General features: G+C 42.7%; 1 protein-coding gene across 1 annotated transcript in view; it reads left to right on the top strand.

Annotated features, from left to right (window-relative positions):
* Positions 1-22,486, top strand: part of lgr4 (leucine-rich repeat containing G protein-coupled receptor 4) — an 80,247-nt gene that overhangs the window by 24,193 nt on the left and 33,568 nt on the right. The window contains 1 exon segment of the mRNA XM_067441185.1: positions 19,939-20,010. Coding sequence (XP_067297286.1) covers positions 19,939-20,010 — 72 coding nt within the window.

Below are 22,486 nucleotides of genomic sequence, written 5' to 3'. Positions count from 1 at the left end.
CTCTGCCGTCGCGTGAGGCGGAGGATGAAAAGCCTGAAGAAATACTGACCCCATCCCTGAAGATGGGACCTTGGGCACGTAACCCGGTCTGGGATGCAAGATAGCTTTCACCCCGCCCGGGGCAAACTCCAAGCAAGTAGGCGTGACCGCCAATGCCTGGAGGTCCCCCACTCTCCTCAGAGAAGTGATGGCGAGGAGAAATGCTACCTTCAGGGTCAGATTTCTCGCCTCAGCCGACTCCAACTGTTCGAAGGGGGCCTCAGCCAACCCTTCCAGAACCACTGCCAGGTCCCAAGCCGGGACTCTGGGATGAGCCGCAGGCCTCAATCTCCTAGCCCCACGGAGAAAACGCACAACCAAGTGGTGTCTACCCAAAGGGCCCCCTTCCAAAGGCGAGTGGAAAGCCCCTATGGCTGCCACATACACCTTCAGAGTGGATGGGGTCAAACCAGCGGAGAAACGGTCTTGGAGGAACTCCAGTACTGAAGCGACTGCGCAGTCAACTGGGTCCACCCCCCTTTCTCTACACCAGCTAGTGAAGACATTCCACTTTAGGCTATACAGTTTCCTCGTAGAGGGAGCCCTAGAGCTGAGAATGGTCTCAACGACCTCTTGTGGCAGACCCTCCTCTAGGTACTGTGCCCCCTCAGAGGCCAGACCCAGAGGTTCCACAACTCTGGCCTGGGGTGGAAAATCACACCCCCTGCCTGAGACAGCAAGTCCCTCCTCAGAGGGACCTGCCACGGGGTTCCGTCTAGAAGTGCCACAATGTCGGAGAACCAAGCTCGGGACGGCCACCGGGGTGCCACTAATAGGAGGCTGACGCCCTCCCGGCGGACTCGCTCTAGAACTCCCGGGAGCAGAACGATCGGGGGAAATGCGTACAGACGCTGCCTCGGCCACGTCTGTGTCATGGCATCCAGCCCCAACGGGGCCGGAGGCCTGAGGCTGAACCACAGTGGGCAGTGGGTCGTTTCTACGGAAGCAAACAGATCCACTTCCACTGGGCCGAACCTCTTGCACATGGCCTCCACCACCTCTGGGTGGAGCCGCCACTCCCCGGGCCTCAGCCCCTGCCTCGACAGGACATCTGCTCCCTGGTTCTGGTCCCCTGGGACATACATCGCTCTGAGAGACGACAGTTTCCCCTGGGACCACAGGAGGATCTGAAGCGCCAACCTGCATAGTGGGCGTGACCTCAGACCCCCCTGGTGATTGAGATACGATACCACCGACGTATTGTCGGATCGTATCAGGACATGGTGGCCGTGAAGGTCTGGGAGAAAGCTCCTCAAAGCTTTGTAAACCGCCAACATTTCCAAGCAATTTATGTGCCAGGAGGAATGTTGGGGTCCCCACGAACCCCTCATGAACCGGCCTTCCATGACCGCGCCCCAGCCCGTGAGGGAGGCGTCTGTTGAAAGGATCTTCCTGCAACATAACGCTCCCAACACAGGCCCTTGGGACAGGAACCTCGGATCCTTCCATATAACGAGGGAACGAAGGCATCTGCGCGTTACCCTGATCATACGGAAAGGTTTTCCCCTCGAGGAAAACCCCTTGGTTCCTAGCCACCACTGGAGGGGCCTCATGTATAGCAGACCCAACGGAATTATGTTGGATGCTGCTGCCATGAGTCCCAGCAGTCTCTGAAACTGCTTCACAGTGCGGCTGTGGCCTAGCTTCACCCCTGAGACCTCCGCCAGTATAGAACCCACCCGTGCGGGAGACATGCTCGCCCGCATCGAGGTTGAGTCCCATACCACCCCGAGGAACGTGGTCCTCTGGGCGGGTATCAACACGCTCTTGGCCGTGTTCAGTCTCAGCCCCAAGCACCTGAGATGGGCTAAAACGACATCTCGATGCCGAATCGCCATCTCGCGCGACTTTGCCATAATGAGCCAGTCGTCGATGTAATTCAGCACACGGATGCCCTGCAGCCTCATAGGGGCCAGAGCTGCATCCATGCACTTCGTGAAGGTGCGAGGGGAAAGAGCTAGACCGAAAGGAAGCACCCGATATTGGTACGCTTCGCCCCCGAAAGCGAACCTCAGGAACTTCCTGTGGGCAGGAAGGATGGAGACATGAAAATATGCGTCCTTTAGATCTATCGTGACGAACCAGTCCTCGAACTGGATCAGATTCACGATCATTTGAATTGTGAGCATCTTGAACCTGAATCTCCTCAGAGACCGATTCAAGTACCTCAGATCTAATATTGGACGTAAGCCTCCACCCTTTTTGGGAACAATGAAATAACGGCTGTAAAAGCCCGACTCCCTGTCTGGCGGAGGGATTTTCTCTATCGCCCCCTTGACCAGCAGAGACTGCACTTCTTGTTCCATAACCTGCCTCTGGGCCGGGGGGACCACAGTCCAGACCACCCCGCTGAACTTCGGTGGTGGAACTCTGAACTGCAATCTGTACCCCCTTCCCACTGTACTCAGGACCCAAGCAGAAATATTCGGGAGGCACATCCATGCGCCGATATATTCTACTAGGGGAACCAGCCTCTCGAGGCTGGTCTCTGGTACCCACCGAACCCCCTGCCCGACCCCCTGAAGCGGCCACCCGGCAGAGCTTAGTCGGGGAGGATTTTCGGTGTGCGCACGCATTCGCTGCCCCGCCGCAGGTCGATTTCGAGGCGGCTGGGACGGCGCACGTACGCGGGAAACCGATGAGGCCCGAAGCGTTGTTAACGGCGGGAACACAACATCGATTTCCCCAGAGCTGCGGGCTCGGAACGACCTCGGTCGTCCGCCCCCGGGAGGGCCAGCTCTGAGCGATCCTGCCGCAGCTAGGACCGCTTGCCAGAAGCCTTCTTCGCCTGAAGGACTTCCCTCAAGTCGCCCTTCGGCTTAGAAGACTTCTGGCGAGAACGTCGCCTCCTTTGCCAGGCTCCCTCGGGAGGGGCGCGGGAAGCGACGCTCTCCTTTTGCGCCTGTCTGTGGGCGCTGGTGGAGGGCCGGGACTGGCCACCAGAGACCTCCCTGCTGGCTACAGGAGGCCCCTGGCGGCGAGGGAGATACTGCCGGAAAGCCGCCGACTGTTTCCTCACCACCTGGAATCTCTCGACAACGCTATTGACTGCGTCGCCGAAGAGACCCACAGGAGCTATCGGGGAATCCAGAAGGAAGGATTTCTCCTTCTCCTTCATCCCCGACAGGTTTAACCACAGGTGCCTCTCCACGCACACCATGCCAGCCATAGAGCGGCCGATAGCACGGGCCGTCTCTTTGGTGACGCGGAGAGACAAGTCGGTAGCTTTCCGCAGCTCTGTAATATCGTCTGGAGACGGACCCTCTCCCTCATCTAGCTCTTTGAGGAGCTCAGCTTGGTATGCCTGCAGTACCACCATGGTGTGCAGGCAACTACCAGCTCTACCGGCCGCTCGACAGGGGCTTTCAGGGACGCTGCTGCCTCGGGAGACAGATAGCTCGCTAACGCCTCCTCGACGCGAGGCAGCGTCCCATAACCAGCCTCAGCCGCGCCCACGACACACCCGAAGTCGAGAACTGGGGGTGTCGATAGGCGCGACGAGTATGGTTTTCCCCATGATTTGCACAACTCGTTATGCAAATCCGGGAAAAACGGCAAGCCCCTGCGTGGCGGCTGAGCACGCTTTTTGAAGAAGCGTCCATCCAACCTGCTCACAGGCTGGACTTCCACCTCTTCCTGTGGCCAGTCGATACTGAGTTTGGCCACAGCACGTGTCAGCACGTCCACCAGCTCTTCTTGAGCGGGAGAGTGAAGAGGTGAATTCACCTGCACTCCGCCCGCCTCCAGGCTGAACTGATCTGATCCCTCGGAATCAGACAGCATCAGCACTGGGTTATCAACCTCGTGGGAAGAAGCCGCAGCGCGGGCTTCCTCACGAGGCGGAAGAGCGTCTGAATCATCGGACGAGGATTGGGAAGATGCCTCAGCATGCCCGCCTCCCGTCGCGAGACCCAGTTGTGAGCCCCAGGATCTACGCCGCCGCGCTGCCTCAACAGACGCGGGACCAGACCCACGGGGCTCGCGAGCCTGACCGCCTTCGGTGAAGACGGCCAGCCGTGAGCGCAGCACCCGGAGCGGCAGCCTCTCACACTCGCTGCAGGCGGCACCCTCAAGCGCCGCCTGAGCGTGCTGCGCTCCGAGACACTGCACACACAGCTGGTGTGTGTCCGAGCCCGTGATAAAGCGCGGGCACGGATGAACACACCTTCTAAATTGCTCGCTTGCCATGCTTTTTCGAAAAAGGGACTGATATTCAGACAGACAACAGTAAATAGACAAACAATATTCACACAGAGCGCCTCGCTGAAGAGCAAAGACTGTCTGTTGTTTGGGGCGGCGCCTTCTTATAGCTTCCGTGTACGCCGTCGCCGGTTACGTCACGACGTTGCACCAATCGGATTGGTGGCTGATTTCATTCATACTTCAGAGCCGTCACGCTGGGGGCGTTCCCAGAGTGTCGTCACTCGACGACGCAGTGTTGAGTTCCCTCGATATAGGGAACTAAATATATGTGTGATTGAGATTTGAGCACTATTGCAGAGGGGAGGTTTCCTTTTTAAGTGAATAAGTTTGTTCTGCTGTATAGCTTCAGAGGGCCTGGATCTATGATACTTTGTTTTATGGTACTTTAATGGTGCTTTTTCATTCATTTAATTTCATTCTTTCAGCCATTAATAAGCAACTTCATTGAATGGAAAGGAGCAGCCTGGATATTCTGTTAAACAGCAAATTGTGTTCATCACATTAAAGAAAACCAGCTGGGTTTTAATTGGTGTGATTTTTATGAACTATCTCTTATAGTGTTTTGTTTATTCAGTTTGGAAAATTCACTGTATTGGTGTTTTAAGCTTATTTAAGCTCTTTTGTCATCAAACATTTTAAGCTGTTACATCATAGTTTTCATTTAAGAAAATAAAGAAGGGAGGTTAAGGTGAATAGTTTGCTTTGGTACTTGTGCAGTCTAACTCCAGTGTATGTTGTTTGTGTGGATCGGTGGTGTGTTCAGCCTTGTCCATATCTCATTACAGATAGGCTATCAGCACAGCCCAAACACACTGTGCTTACAGGCATGGTGTTCCTGTGGAATTAGCAGCTTAATACACTTCCTTTCTCGCATTCCTGCTGTCTTTCTCTTTCTGTAAATCCTTTGCATTCTCTGTAAAAAAAAAAAAAATTTTTTTGGTGGGTTGACATGTTTGCTCTCAAGGCTGAATGTTTGTGTTAGAGCTCACATGAGGGAATTGGCTTCTTGCTCTGTGACTCCGGAACTGTAGGCCTTCTTGGACTGGACATAAAGCTGCCAGTGTGTTAGTGTGACTTCATAAATACATTTTTATTTTTTTAATACTTTTTACATAGTGTATAAATTATGCGTGCATGTGTGTGGTCGTGAGTCTGTAGATTTTTTTTTTTTTGAGAGGGTGGGGGTGGGGGGGGGGTCACAGGTAGTTTAGTTCAAAGAGGGTTTAGACTGGAACTCATTACTCAGAGTTTAAATCCCATGTTCTGCGTCAGACGGCGCTCTTTTCCCAAACATTTTAAGAAAAATATTTAAGTGCTGATTTCCCAAACATTTAAAGAACCAAGTACTGTGTTTGAATTTACAAACAAAGCTTATGCTCTATATTTGAGGGCCATCAGGCCTATCTTTCTTTAAGAAAAGTGTCTTGCACTGTGCGTGTTGACTAAAAGTTAAAGGGTTAGTTCACCCAAAAATTCTGTCATAAATTGCTCACCCTCATGCCGTTCCAGACCCGTAAGACCTCTGTTCATCTTCAGAACACAAATGAAGATATTTTTGTTGAAATCGGATGGCTCTGAAAGGCCTTCATTGACACCAATGTCATTTCCTCTCTCAAGACCCATAAAAGGCACTAAAGACGTCGTTACAAAGCCCATCTCACTACAGTGGCTCTGCAATAATTTCATGAAGCGATAAGAATAGTTTTTGTATGAAAAAAAAAGTATAGATTTATAGATAAGACTTGTATAGTGATGGCCGATTTTAAAACATTTCTTTGTAAAGCCTCATAGCATTATGAATTAGTATATCAAAAATCATCCATCAGTATACTAGTCATTATTTAGTTTTTTGCGCACAAAAACTATTCTTGTCGCTTCATAAAATGATTGTTGAGTCACTGTAGTGAGATGGGCTTTGTAACGACATCTTTAGTCCCTTTTATGGGTCTTGAAAGAGGAAATGTTATTGCTGCCAATCGAGGCCTTTCTGAGCGATTAGATTTCAACAAAAAAATCTTCATTTGTGTTCTGAAGATGAATGGTCTTACGGTTATCGAAAAACATGAGGGTAAGTAATAGGCATGTGTCTATCAATTTTTCATGTTGCGATTAATTGCTGAAGCTTTTATCACGATTATCACGGTATTGAAATAAGTTGCAAAAAAAGTGTTGTCATAGCATAACAGCTTTAAGAACTATTTTTGTAGGTTCATTAAAAAAGTTATTTTGATTTTAAACAGTAACTAAGAAATTAACATTACTTAGAATTAAACAGTAACTAAGGGCATTTTCACACCTGAAAGTCCGCACCAAGGTCTGAACCAAAGTTTGTGTTTTGATATATTGTATATATTTGGTTAGTTTTGGTTTGCTTTCACATAGCAGTTATGTCAGCGCACCAAAGAACTTTACATGACACACTGGCGTCATGTCGTCATTATCTATTTGGGCTGCATCTTAACATTGATTGGTTTGTTAGCGGACGTGCATCTGACGTCAGTGTGTTGTAAATTCAGCGGTTAACTTTGACAACAATGAAGGAACAGACTAGAGGTCGGCCGATTTATCGTTTTACCGATTAATCGGCACCGATAGCTGATTGTTGGAACAATCGGTTATTGGCAAAAAACAATACCGATAGTTTTTCCGGTTTGCGTCCGTTGCGGAAGCGGCTGAGAAGGCTGCTGTCATTACACAGTAGCCATGAGAGCTCTGAGAAGGGTCTGCTGGCATTATATAACGTGAGAGCGGCCTCTAGAGGCCAAATGGAAAAAACTATCACTGATTGTTTACATTAACACCTGGCGCACCGCGCTTCACAGCTCACACTGCACAGAGCGCGCTGACACATTTGATGCGGTTTTAAAACACCAAGAGAGAAACGGTATTGTTGCCAAATCATTATAAAGTAATTAATTTGTTGACTAGATGCTTTAGCAGCGAAAGAACAGCAGTATATGTACTTTGTCGTCAAGGCTGACAGGACGCTAACATTAGCAGCAACAGTTACCTCATGCATTTAAAACGATGTAACTAAGAAACTTTTTTTGATGTAAGAAACTGTATCATGCATCCAAGAAATATAAACACATCAGAAACGCATTAGATTTCAATACATATTTTGTTATTTTGATAAGAAAACCGTTGTGTTCTAAAAAAGCAAACTGTTTGGATTTATATGAAATGATAACACTTAATATAATACAATAATATTCCATTTGTAACATTAAGTAAGGTTAATAAATGCTGTAGAAGTTTTATTCATTGTTAGTTTTATCTGTTTTTATGCACTATGAACTAACATGAATGATTAAGGTAGAATTGTATTGCTCAAATATTAATACATGCTGTAAAATGTACATTACATAATGCATTTAGTTAATGTAAGCTAGCTAAATACATCATTGTTAACTAATGGGATTTGCAGTCTGTTACCTGACATTTACATACATGTTTCTAGGTTATAGCTAAATAAACATTTATTTTTATTATTTTAATGTTTTAGTTATTTTCTGTAGAATTAGTTTTTTCTGTTAGAACTTCTCGCGGGTCTGAGATCGTCACCTCCATCACCGAAAAAAAAAAAAAAAAGGTTTACATGTTCACTTTATCGTGATTTAAAAAAAAAAAAAGTTTTATAAAAAGATATGTCACTATAGGCTACTCTGTATTTTATCTCTTTACATAAATATATTTTCTACTTTAAAACTACATTTTGTTATTTTACTAACCCCGAATAAGGACTCATCCGATCCGCGCTAGTTTGCACGTGAGGGGAAAAATGTGCTTGCTTTCACTTAGGAGGAGCACTTTTCATTTTAATATCTCCTTTCATACTATTTTCTGCTTAACTATAATTTCGAACTATAATATTGACCCAGTGTTTTTTTATGCAAACGCGGTTTTACGTGATTTTTACCACAGGGGTGAAGCACAAAGCTTTTAAGGGAAATAGATTTGCAGATGTTACATAGCAGCCATGATAACAGGCTATGGGTTCATGCCGAATGAGAGAGGGAGGCTGAGCCCAATTTAAGATTTGGCAGCTTTTTAATTCTGTTTTGCAATCTGGTCATCTGATGTTTCGATTTCCGTGAATTTTAACAATAGGCCTAACGTTAGTCCATTTTATTCCACGGGACATCTCGTTTCTTTTCCCAAATCTTAACTCGCGCCGCACTTATTTTTGCAGGGAATTAAACGTTTCTTCCTTTCGTTTCCTTTCGTTTTTGTCTATTACACCTGTTCACACATTTTACTGTGATAAAGTAGAAAACCACTGTAGGACGAAATATTATTTAACAGTTTGTGCTTGTTATTAGACTTGAGGCGCATCAAGTTTATTTGAATAGCGCAGTTCACACGCAGCGGTTTTACTTTCGTTTTCTCTAGCAGTGCATAATCTGGAATACAGTACAGTATTTAAAATAGCATATATGCATTAGTTATACTCTCAATTTAATTTACAGAGCAAACTATACAAAAAGATTAATGTGTGTGGCACTCACAACAAGACGCGCAAGAGGGGGCGCGGCGCCACGCCTGTTGCACGTCTTTTTTCCCCCTTTTTGTGTGTATATCATGGGTTTAAAAGCGGTTTACCGCTGAACCACGGGAATTTTTTGCTTTTTAACTGCGGTAAAAAAAAATCTATACCGTCTCTGCCCTAGTGCCCACTAATAGGCAGCTGCGCATCTCTGTGTGAAATAAATGTCGCAGACACATAGTTTCATTTACCACACGCACACTCACATGGAAGTGCGCAACGCTCACTATGTTTTCAGCCTCTGCAGTCTCGCTGTGTAAGGACATGAAAGCATGAACTTCATTTCCAGAGCCACTCTGAGATTTACTTCATGAGCTGTTTACTGCTTAATTTGAGGAAAACTATCATCATCATCATCACCATCATCATCATCATCATCATCATCATCATCATCAGTCATACAGCCACAGAAACTTTAAGGTCTTCATGACAACCCATCAAAAGTTTGGTTTAATCTGACAGGGTGGAGCTAGACTTACTGCAAAGCGTTGATTGGTTGACAGAATCGTCATTTGCGTTTGCTTTTTCGGCTATGTTTTTCCTTGCAGCCGGCAGCCTTGGCTCAAACAAAGCGTGTCTTCTTTTGACAAACCCACATGCCAAAAAGCAAGAACAAGATCTGATTGATGCATGTCATCCATTGTTGTTTACTTTGTCGCTTTCTTCTTTGTGCGAGAATGACTGCTCGGTGGAAGTCATAACCTACTTCTCAATGTAATAATAATAATAATACTGATAATAATTATAATTATGATTCTTATTTTTATTAGGTGGTTTGCTTATTTTTCACTTGATCTTTTTTATACACATTGTTTACTTTTAAACAACACGTAGCCTTCAAATGTTTATGTGTATTATTTACTTATAATGATTACTACTATAAATAATAAACTCATTTAATTATTATTTTTTCCTTCCTAATACTAAGATTGTAATGGTATTGGTACTGACTATTGGAATTTTGGCATTGTGTCATCCCTACTGTTTACTTATCTTTATGATTTTTATAATTTTGTAGTTCAAACCATACAATTGTCTTCTGAATAGCAGACAGTGTACTGGAGCTCAAATATGACTCAAACTTTTCTCTTGTGTAGAAGGAGAGGAATTTGTCAGGCATGACATCATCCAACCCACTGATAGGCTTCCAGTGTTTAGTGTTCAACCTCTACTGTATGTAACGCTGAAGGAAAAACAAACCATCAGGGCTCTCTGCTTGTGAGAAGAGACTAATGTGCTTCAAATTCAGGGTGGAGGTCCTGCTTGAAACAACAAACCCTGAGCCCTACTCCGGCCCCGAAACTCAGGGTATTGTGAGTTGTAGGTATTGCGCACTATTTTAATCAATCCCACAAGTTGCGCATTCAACATTTAGGAAGGAAGTTATTGCACAAAAAATAATCCGACTTGTATTAATTACATTACTATTATATTTAAGTATGGTCCGATCAGGATTTTTGGGTCTAATAATAGGCCAACTATTTTTTAACAACAATGTATTTGAAGTATAACAAAATTAAGAGATGAGAAAGTATCATGAATTGGCAAACTACATGGGCAACATATTTATTTTCCAAATAGTATTCCTGTGAAATAAATAATAATAAAAACTAATCAAATGTGATGAAATGTTAAAAAACACAGCATAGCCTTCTGTATAAATAAAATCTAGATTAATCCCACTAAATCTACTAAAGAGCAGTGAGTAAATAATTATATATTTTTTGTCCTTTGTTGTTTGCTTATCATTAATGACTGACGGCAGCAGGAATCACTTTAAGACAGAATGCAAGGGTCCAATATGTTTTTGCGACTCTACTCTAATTTTTATGGTCACTTAAGACATAATCAACGATGTTTAATGAAAAACACCAAGCTGTGCATTTTAACATATTTCTGTGGATTTAACCACTTGGGTGCTAACCTGAAGCCCAAAGTTCACTTTACTTGCACAATGTCTCAAAACGTGCGCACAGAAAACCGCTTGGGGAACAGTATCACTTTCGTGGCTTAATGCAGTTTTAATTCATCTTTTCTTTTCTTTTATCGAGCACATCCTGCATTTTAGCAACAGTAGACTGCATTTTATGACAAGCACTGACATCTGTTTTGGACGTTAAGTTTGGGCTTTTAGGGAGGATGAAAAGCATACCGTGTACGGTTGCTGTTGTTGTTCTCCGCAAAAGTGCACATTTATTGTCCTTTTCAGACACCTGGTAGAACTGCCAAACAGGTGAATGTAGTGAAGCAATTTTAGCTGAGCATAGTAAAATTGTCTAGTTTTACGTCCTATGCAGTGTTGGGTGTAACTAGTTACTAAGTAATTATTAGTTACTGTAATTTAATTAATTAATTTAATTAATCTTTAATCAAAGTAAGTAACTTCCGCTCTGGAAACAGCGTTCCTACTCAGATGTTGTCAGTTTGATGGCTTGGATTTGAAAATGCTTTACCACTTCCCTAAAACCTTTCGTCTGCTATGAGCGCAAGATGGAGAGAAGGAGCGCTGAAGTAAAACTCTGCCCCTATACTCAATATTACATTTCACTTGAGCCCCTTTCACACTGCGATTCCGGCAAATACACGGATAATGCGACCCGGCATTTGTTCCCGGGCTGCTAGATTTGGCCCATTCTCACTGCCAGCGTAATGCCGTAATATGTGCGCTTTCACACACAACGCTTAACGGTCCCGGGTCGAGTTGACACGTGACATCCTGATGTGACGTATAATGGCGAGCGATCTCAGCTTCAGCGCGGATAGTAAGGAGCTCCGTGGTCTCGACTTGTGTCCAGTTTGCGCACATTTCTGATTATTTATTTTAGTTTCTTTTGTATACGAACACTCTCTGCGTTTAAAACACCGACTAGCTCTTCTGGCACTGCAGGGTTGTATTATTGAAAAAACAAGCTCTAGGAGTCGCACGATAACTACGTACACCCCCCGACCCGGGTCGATTTCGGTAATCAATCCCGGGAAGTGGTTGCTTTCACACAGAAAGGCGACCCGGCAGTGTTCCGGGAATATTGCGGGTCCGACGTGCAGTGTGAAAGGGGCTTTGGAAACACGTCACAGCACTGAAGAAAACTCTCTTGCTACTTCCGGTTCACTGGGACTTTAAAAGACATCATTTGCAGGGATGTCAATCAAATAGAGTTGTCACAGAAACGCCTCACCTTTTTGGCCCAAAAGCTAGCCGCTGAACGAGACCCACCCATGCCCCCTAACACACACACACACACACACACACACACACACACACACACCACATCTACAGGCCTTATCATGGAGCAGGCTGCGGCTGGGCTTCTTCAGGGCTTGGCAGGGCTGTGAGCGGACTGGCCTGGCCCATCTGTGATGTGGGGCTCTGTGGGCAGCTGCGCCACCGAAAGGCCTGCTGCGGTGCTGGTGTGGTTTGCCGACACACGGATGCTCCCATGTTTCACTGATGCAGTGGAAATGTAAAAGTTAACCCTCAGAGGAGTTTAGGAGCCTGCAGTGAGCAGTTGCTATTGATTGGATTCCTGCAAAAGTTCAATCTTAACGCTAACACTGTTCTCCTATATTCTCAATTTTTTTTAAACTACTTTTTAATAAATTAGACCGTATGAAGTTAGTGAATATGCGCTGGTTTTTTGTCCTGAGATGTAGTGATGAATGATTTAGAGAGTATCTTGCATTTAAGCTCGAAAAAACTTGTTGTTTTAGAAAAAGGGAATGACGCTATCCTCTTAGAAAATAAGGCTATCATTCATAAATCAATGTTCTTTATCCTATAGCATGAGTTCAACTAGGCTTCTGTCTCTTTCCTGCTCTATTTCTGTTTCTCTTACTGACAGGCAGAAAATCTGCAGTGCTCTGTTGAGACTTGACATGTTCCTGAGCTCTCCTAACACAAGGCTTTTCTTCTTCCTTCCATGTTTGTAGTATGTATTTTCCATTCAGTCACGCTCCATCTGTAGCGCTTAGGGTGGTCCTTATTTGTATTCCTAGAGTTAGTAATTTAATGACAATGCCAAATTGTATCTGCCTTTGCAAGCTGAAATCTTCAACTGTTTGAGCATGTTGCCGGATTTCACCTTCACAATACCACCAAGTATTACAATATGTTACTGTCACTGGTGTTTTTTGTTTTGTTTACATTTTCAACAAGCTCAAATATGTTTTTGGCTTAGTGCTGGGCCAATATACCAGTTTAAATTTTGTGTACGTTCACAAATTTTTGTGTACTTATGTATTTTTCAAATACCACCGTACCAGTGTATAGCTAAAAATATATTCCATGGTCATGAAGAGCGCTATGTAGAGTGTATTGAGAGGGGACCTCTATTAACTGCATACTCTTCTTTCTAATAGCTTTAACCTCACTCTTTAACCTTCCACAAATGGAAATTACTGTGTAAAGCGTAATGTCTGAATTGATCTATTTTTAATTGAATAAATCAAAAGCATGCCTGCAAAATGCATCAAATTATGAACATATGGACTAATGTCTGAATATGAAAGCTCAAAAAGTTATTGAAATATTGAAATCTGCTATTGAAATCTTAAGTCTGCATGTTCTGTGTGTATCTGTCTGAATGAACACTGCAGTTTTTGTCTACTACACATTTTTTTTCTTCAAGATGATGGAAAAATGCCAAGTAGGGCTGGGCGATATGGCCATAAAATCGTATCTCTATTTTTGGTTGAATGGGGATACACGGTATATATCCCGGTATTTTCTAAGTTTTTCTATTTGAATATTAAACAAATCTTTAATAATAATTTAATTTAACATCATGCCCAGTAATGTCCTAAAAATGCTGTGATAGTGAAGGTTATAAACAAATACAGGGAATGTAATGTAGAATATGCAATATATTATGTGCACATTGGGTTTTTTTAATAATGTAATATGTAATAAAAAAACAAAATGTAATAATTTTGTTTTTAAATTCACTAAACTAAAAATGAAAATACAAAACCAAAAGCATATTAGCCTATATTCATATATATATATTACCCCATTATAAATGTCACTTTCATAAAAATATACTTGTAAAATTCCACACATGGCACATTTATTGTCCAACAAGGCGTATTTTAGAAATATGTACATTTTAGTCAGAATTGGTGTCTTCCGTCTGTTTGCAGCGCATGTGCGTGGCGGCGCTCTTTTAAAAAAAATTTTTTTTTAATTTATTTTATGGAAACCTTTAGCAGAGATTTACTTGCAGAGGGCTCCTCTCCTGAAAGCATGCTGATTTGCTGTTTCATGCATACTGAGCTTTTTACAATGTTAAAGACTTGGATTGCCATGTTAAACATGGAGAATGTTTTAAAAAATAAGTAGGATGTTTGATGGAGTATTTCTGTGTCAAAAATACTCCTTACGGTTTCTCACAAGTTTCGGAAAGCTTTTTTAGAGTATGGGTCTGTGTGATGTGAAATGGGGCGGAATTTCTCCCGGAAGGGCGCGCACACGACCAGAGCGAGAGAGCAAAACGGAATCAACAATGTCACCAAAGAAGTGTGTTTTTGATGGAGCGGTCCTAATAATTAAAGTTTACGGTCGTGTTTTGTATTGGAAGAAGATTAAAACTTCTTCAAATGTCTATGGTGTTGGCTATCGTTGCATAAGTACACATCAGTAAACAACACAATCGTGTATAGTTCATTCATCAATGGAGCATGCGATGTACGGTGTGTTTAAATACATTTGTTTAGCTGACCACTAAAGGTGTTTGTTTATTGTAAAACCACCGCAAACATTTTTTTTCACACAAAGCGTGCTTCTTCATTCAAATGCGCTACTATTCCATTATTTTTCTATGTAAACACTAGTCTGACGTGCAAAACAGTTCTGCTTGCTTCTGCTATTGTCTCATACAATAGTCCATAAACCAAATTATGTCCTCATAAACCACAAGTAAACACACACAAATGTTGACAAGCCGCTAACCAGCAGTCATATCACCCTGTAGCCCAAGACTGGTTTCCCACTGAAGCTAAGCAGGGCTGAGCCTGGTCAGTACCTGGATGGGAGACCAACTGGGAAAACCAGGTAGCTGCTGGAAGAGGTGTTAGTGAGAGCAGCAGGGGGTGCTCAACCTGTGGTCTGTGTGGGTCCTAACGCCCCAGTGTAGTGATGGGAACACTGTACTGTCAAAGAGCACTGTCTTTCGGATGAGATGTTAAACCGAGGTCACAGGTCATTAAAAATCCCAGGATGTCCTTCCATAAAGAGTAGGGGTGTAATCCCGGCATCCTGGCCAAATTTACCCATTGGCCCCTGTCCATCATGGGCTCCTAATAATCCCCATATAATGATTGGCTTAATAACTATGTCTCCTCTTCACCAATCAGCTGGTGTGTGATGAGCATTCTGGCGCAATATGGCTCCCATCGCATCATCCATTTGGATGCTGCACATTGGTGGTGGTTGAGGAGATTCCCCCTTCTATGTAAAGCGCTTTGAGTGCCTAGAAAAGCGCTATATAAATGTAACGAATTATTATTATTATGCAAATACAGTTAGAGTAATGGTAGCCTACCACATAGAAACATCCTGCTGCTGCTCCTCTTCAATTTCAGCCTCTAGATCTGATTCTGGATCATATATGTATTAGTTGAATCTGATCGATCTCCATTATTTATTTAAGGTAACGTTTTCTTTTCCACGCTTGCGAGTGTCACAGCTTTGAGACGCTCCCAACTGTGCACGCTCGTGATTCTTTAGCTCAGCATACGCAATACGCCTCCGGCTGCTGGATGCAGCTGCAGGTCCATGGAAACCCTTTCCATTAAGCTCTCTATGCACTATTCTTGAGCTAATCTGAAGGCCACATGAAGTTTGGAGGTCTGTTGACTCTGCAGAACTTCTGCGCACTGTGCACCTCAACATGCGCTGACCCCGCCCTGTATTTTTATGTGGCCTACCACTTGGTGGCTGAGTTGCTGCTGTTCCTTATTGCTTCCACTTTGTGGAGAGTTGACTGGAATACTGATGACATTTCACAAATGGACTTATTGCATAGGTGGCAGCCTATTATGGTACCACGCTTGAATTCCCTGAGCTCTTGAGAGTGACATATTCTTTCACAAATGTTTGTAGAAGCAGTCTGCATGTCTAGGTGCTTGATTTTATACACATGTGGCCATGGAAAGGATTGGAACACCTGAATTCCCATGTTTTAGGTTGTCCCAATACTTTTGGCAATATAGTGAATTTTGAAGAATTCTGGGAGTCCTGATAATATTTGACCCCATTGACCCCATTTAGAAAAGAAAAAAATATTTTCAAAATGTCTTATTTGTGTTTCGCAGATAAAAATCTTGGGAATGAGTAAATAAAGATAGATTTGTCAGAACTAGACTACTTTTGTTGTGTGTAAGTTAAAAGAAAATATGCCATGTTACTTGCCATTTCTTTGTAATTGTTTGTTTGTTTGTTAAATTTACTTGCAATTTGAAAATAGTTTCTACAACCATTTTTATCATTGTAGAAGTTTGAGAATTGTTAATATTTTTGCAATCCAGTTTGGTGACCTAAACGAGATGCATCACCTTTAAGTCCACATGCAGGTTAATAATTATGCTTTATTTAAACATAAATGCAGTAGAACTGGTCTCACACAGCCACAAACGCACACACTCTTTAAGAGCACACGTTATCAGTCTCATAGGATAGAGTTTCCTCCAGTAACGGCTCCAGTAGGCCTCTGTCTCCGTCCCTGTCTTTGTCACTGCAGTGCGGCCCCTGGCCCCTAATGAGGAAACCTGCTACTCGGGGATAGAGATCACATTCACAGACCCAAACACACATACACATGGGCTTCTTTTGCTCTCTCATCCTGCTCCCAGGCACATCAGCCAAAGTGTGTGTGTGTGTGTGTGTGTGTGTGTGTGTGTGTGTGTGTGTGTGTGTGTGTGTGTGTGTGTGTGTGTGTGTGTGTGTGTGTGTGTGTGTGTGTGTGTGTGTGTGTGTGTGTGTGTGTGTGTGTGTGTGTGTGTGTGTGTGTGAGAGAGACAGAGACAGGAGGAACAGGACTGTCAGTAATGCATAATGTATCCAGAGGACCACCGGGACCGCTGCACAAATAGGGGCCCAGGGACACCACCAATAGGGAAAGAGTGAGTGATAAGGAATGAGAGGAGAAAGGGGAGTGTTCTGGTGGTACATGGTCCATTGAAAGCAGGCTGAAGGTAATTGGATAGGGCAGGTAACCTGTGGATCAAAAAAAAAAAAAAAAAAAACAGATAGTAGAGCGATGGAAGGTCATAGCTGCAGGGGGGATTGGGAGGCCCCCTTTGGTGTGTGTGGTGGGGGGAGGGGTAATCTGATACACAGTGTGTCCCAGAGGCCCTCATGCTCATATATGCTTTCAAGACTCAAGACAGCCCTTGCAGCGAAATCCAGATGGCGGAGACTTCTTTCCCTTGTTTTTTTCTACCTCCAGGGATGATGTGCTTCATTAGCTATTGTAGCATGTTTGTTGGGCTCCGTCAGAGCCCCGTCTCCACGTCTACTGTGTGCGGCCCAGCTTTTGAAGCCGCACATAATGGATTTTCTAATCAAGATCTCGATCCCAGCTGAAAAGACCTGCCTGGGCTTCAGTGCATCTCCTCCAGAACAAAGACAGACATACACACACTCAGTGCTGGCTGGAGTACAGCAGGATAAATAAACAAGAGGACTGAAATGTATAACAAGTAGAATGCCACATAAAAACACACTTATTATGATCTACATGCACTGGTTCTCATTTCCTCTCTGAGTTTGTGTTGTGGCGTCTCTCTAACGGTGGGTGTTTTCAGGTCAGTGTTCTGACCTCTCTCGCTTGCAGATTTACCATTTGCTTTTTTAGCTGCCCACACACTTCACCTTTCAGCCCAAATGGAGAAAGAGAAAGAGAGAGAGGAAAACACTTTGTGTACTGCCTGCATTTTTGTCATGCTGCTACATGCTATCTCTCCGTCTCCTTGACAGCCTCTCTCTCTCTCTCTCTCTCTCTCTCTCTCTCTCTCTCTCTCTCTCTCTCTCTCTCTCTCTCTCTCTCTCTCTCTCTCTCTCTCTCTCTCTCTCTCTCTCTCTCTCTCTCTCTCTCTCTCTCTCTGCTCTGCTCTGAGCTTCAGGGCCTTGGGGAGAGAAGGAGGGACAGAGATATTTCTATAGAAAATAAGAGAAGAAAAAAGAATAAGGGAAAACTAGAGGATTTCACTAAATTAAAGGAATAGTCACAATCGCTTACTCAGTCCAAACCTGAATGATTCATTTTTTTTTGTCGCAGTTTAGCAGGAAATGTGTTACTCTTTTCCATACATTGAAAGTGAATGACCAGATTGCATCCAAACGGATTCAATATTAGCCCAAGCTAAAAAAAAAATTGAAGCTCGACGGTCCCTAGTTATCCTTAACTTTCAGAAAACCTATGAGCCCATTTATCAACACGTCTTTTATGAAGCAACATGATAATGGAGTGTCCTACTTAACAATGTTTGAAAAAGTCTGTCAGGCTTGATATATGCGCAGTGACAGACATACAAAAAGCACTTTGTCCACAAATCTGACTGAATTCAGATAATTTAGCCATGCAGTGTGCACTTTGTTTCTATGTAAATAAATTACTATAAATGAACATTTATTTTTATCCACCTCATTGGATTTAAATTAGATTTCATGATGATCAAGTTTGCAATAGTAATTGTCCTTCCTAAAAAAAAAAAAAGCTTTTTTTTTTTTTTTTTTGATTTATGGACATTATTTAAGGGGGGTACTTAATGTGGTAATACTTAATGTCACTGATGTAACCCATGTGTAACTCAATTTATGTTCTATATGGAGACACAGCTAAAAGGCTGGGGTCATCTTTATATTTGCACAAAGCAAGAGAGATTATAGAGGATGGGAAATAAAGATTATGTGTATTAATATGTATTAGGGCTGCTCAATTATGGCAGAAATGATAATCATGATTATTTTGGTCAATATTGGATACAGTGACCAGATTTCTCACGGTTTGAATACAGGAGAGATTCCCCCCACCTCAGAACATATCTGAACATTTTATTTTGCGATACAAATATATAATTATTTTAGTTATTTCGGTTTCTATAATTATTATTTTTAATTATTTATAATTTATATTTTTGTTTATATAAGAATATAGAAATATAAGAAGAAATATAAGAAGAATATAGAAATATAAGAAGAAAAAAGTAAAGTACAAACAATAGGACAAAAACTATACAGAATGTTCTTTATAAAAGCATTTGGGGGGGGGGGGGTCTAAAGTGCACTGCTGAATGCAGCAGAGGCACAATAATTGGTTTACCTTGATTCACATATTTTCATAATCATTAGAACCCTAAAGATACCTGGGGTATAAAAGGTATATAAAATACCTGCATCTTCCAAGCACTCTACAAAGAACTAAGCCTCTGATGTCATACTTTCATGATAGTAGAGGTAAAACAACATAGTGCAGCACTGATGGCATCAAATACACTTTGCTTTCTTCAATTATTGTTGCATGATGCTTGATCTCACTGTTTGATCTGGATTCAGGTCTTATCAGTCGTCAGAGACAGACAGATCTCTGTTTGAACTTGCATGAACATCATCTGTGGGAGGGAACGCTCAAAGAAATTTATCAAATTGAAATAATGTATGTAGCCTCGTGACAGCCTTTTTGAGCAGTTGCTAAAGGAGTACTTTACTCTTTATTTTGTTTTCCGTATATTGTCAACTTATTATATACTTTACATTTACACATTTACAATAACAATATACCCAACTTGTATACTTAACTCGTTCACACCTTCTTTTTTATTTATTTATTTTTTTACACTTTTTTTTGTAATACATGGTCTTTTTGGATTGTGGGGGGAGCCGCTTTAAAACATGATATGAACATGAAATGTCTTCAAGTTCTGTTTGAAATGAGTGTCTGTGCAGTGTGCACAGCCAGGGTTGGTAAATGAGAAATGAGCGGAATCACAGCACAAGCCATCAATGATCTCTTCTCTTCCCCAAAAAAGTGAAGAAACCGACCATAAAATGTATATAAAACAATAAATGCATCCAAAGAGCAAATGTAAATGTTTGTGTAATAGAAATCGTACTGCTTAACCACTAACTATGAGCATTTGTTCTTTTGTTTCCATAGAGACATCAGCATGAACAACATCACTGAGCTGCCTGCTAATGTCTTCAGAAACCTGCCCTATCTGGAAGAACTGTGAGGATGATATCTGTTTTTTCTCTCTCTCTCTCTCTCTCTCTCTCTCTCTCTCTCTCTCTCTCTCTCTCTCTCTCTCTCTCTCTCTCTCTCTCTCTCTCTCTCTCTCTCTCTCTCTCTCTCTCTCTCTCTCTCTCTCTCTCTCTCTCTCTCTCTCTCTCTCTCTCACTCACTCACTATGTACTGTTTTCTACTTCTTATACATGTTTGGCACTGTTTTCAAGTACTGTCATGGAAAAAGATGATAAATGGAACACCTCCATGATTTGAAACGATCCTTTGCTTAATTCTTTTGTATAGCCCTATATTGTAATATTTTCCTATTTTTAGATTTTGAAATGTTTCTGCCGTTCTATAAACAACTTTAAAAGTAAATACACATGGCATCCATTAAATCGCTGCTGGTTTCAGTGTCAGCTGGTTGGATTACGTGAGGTCCATTGTCTTCATTTCTTTTGGTAGTCACCACATTGTGCTCTACTTTGATGCAGGGGTCATTGTTGTATTATATAGCCTCAGATCGGCAACTATCGCTGAAAATGTGTGACTTTTAGAAGCTTTGATGCTGCAGTCACTGTTAATGTACTACTGCTTTTTAGATGCACAGTAACATTTACCGTTGTTTAGCCAAAAGACATAGACAATCATAGACAAAATCCAATAATTTCAATAGGAATCCACATGAGATTTCCTACTACAGAGGATAAGCAGGGACCACCCACAGCACCATCAGCGTGGTGCAGCACATCTGGAATAGTCTCATAGCGAAGTATTGTTAGTCAGAGCATCTCGGGATGCTACGGGTGTCAGATGTCACCAAACTGGCTCTTGAAGCTACGTCTAACTTGTTGATGGTGTGTTAATGACATTAAAGGAATGAAAAAACATGCTGTTTTAGACTGTTCTGTAGTGTCCGTATCACTATGTTTGAATTAAGTTCTGAACCCTCATTGGGTGTCTGATCTTTTTCCATGTGTTTGTCTTTTCACTCATCCCGCGTCTGCCCATCTGCGGGAAGGGCAGATAACATCTGTCTAAGTGATATCAGGTACCAGCGCTTCCAGACTGCCGAAATGACCAGCTCTCAAAGTCGGCTCCCCCTTGTTGTTCACTCTTTTCTGCTCTTTCCCTTTTTTTATTCGTTTGATTGGAGTGTGTTTTCTTACCCTCGTGTGTCTTTCATCCACTCCAATCTCCTCAGCTCTCATTCCCAAACAGTCCTCCAGTGCTTTGTCAAAGGCCAATTTGCTTTTCAACGCATTGTGAGAAGGAATGCATGGCAGGAAGAAGGAGAGCAAAACAATGGTTTCCGTGACAACTAGAGTTTTCAGAAGCGTGTGCTATCTGGGAATGGGGTGGGGGGTGCAGGAGGTCTCTGGGACCTGTACAGCACTGTATTGTGCCAGATGCTCTTTGTCAGGTTGCTCATGGTTCAGTGGACACAATGGGTGTGGTTAATCAGAGGGTCAGGAGTTCACTTTCTAGGCTGATATTTACTTTTAAAAACTTCCTAGACTGTTGTAACCACTCAAAAGCTACATTGCAAGACCATCACCTAACTAACCTATAACATCCATGCATAATAAATATATATTTTTTCTTTTTATATATATGGTACCAAAAGCTTGGAGTCAGTAAGATATTAGAATGACATAAGAATGATTTCTAAAGCATCATATGATTAAAAACTAAAGTTATAGCTGCTGAAAACTCAGCTTTGCCACATTAATAAATAAAATGTATTACTGGGGCAACTAAAGCACAAATAATTCACAACATTCTATTGCAATAGTGTATGGCATATTGGTACTGCACTTGTGTTTTCATTAGTGACCGGATTGGTGATCAGAAGTGATTTAGGTATTGCACGCTTTCAAATATAGTTTCACCTTAATAATAATAATACATTTTGACGACATGCTGTCTGACCTAACACTAACCAATCTGGAACTCTGCAAAATGCTGCGAAAAATAACCAATAAGACAAAAAAGAAATATATTTTAAAAAGTCACAGATCAATCAAAGATCGATCATCGCTGCCAGAGTGCTCGTGCACATCCCATAATCTGTATTCCATTTAGGTCTTTCCTTCTGTCCGGAAGATAAAAATAAGCTAGTTGATTAAAGTGGCAGAGGTAATTTTTCTAAAGTATAGATCTCTAGTTCAGGTGAAGGCATAAAAAATTACTATGAGCACCACAGAAAGTAATTACCGTGTGTGTGTGCGTGTGTGTGTGTGCGTGTGTGTGCATGTGTGTGTGTGTGTGTGTGTGCGCGCGTGCGCGTGCGCGTGTGCGTGTGCGTGTGCGTGTGTGTGTGTGTGTGTGTGTGACCTGTGGGTGCTGTTAGGCACACCTGCGGAAGGCCAAGAGGAACATTCTCTACCTCAGAGTCATGCAGTCTTCTGTCATAATCACACACTCACCTCTCTTCAAACATATCCACCCCCACTGACAGATATAGAGCTGTCAAATA

This window comes from Pseudorasbora parva, chromosome 1, assembly GCF_024679245.1.
Source record: "Pseudorasbora parva isolate DD20220531a chromosome 1, ASM2467924v1, whole genome shotgun sequence".
Lineage (NCBI taxonomy): Eukaryota > Metazoa > Chordata > Actinopteri > Cypriniformes > Gobionidae > Pseudorasbora > Pseudorasbora parva.
This window is presented reverse-complemented; position numbering and strand designations above follow the sequence as displayed.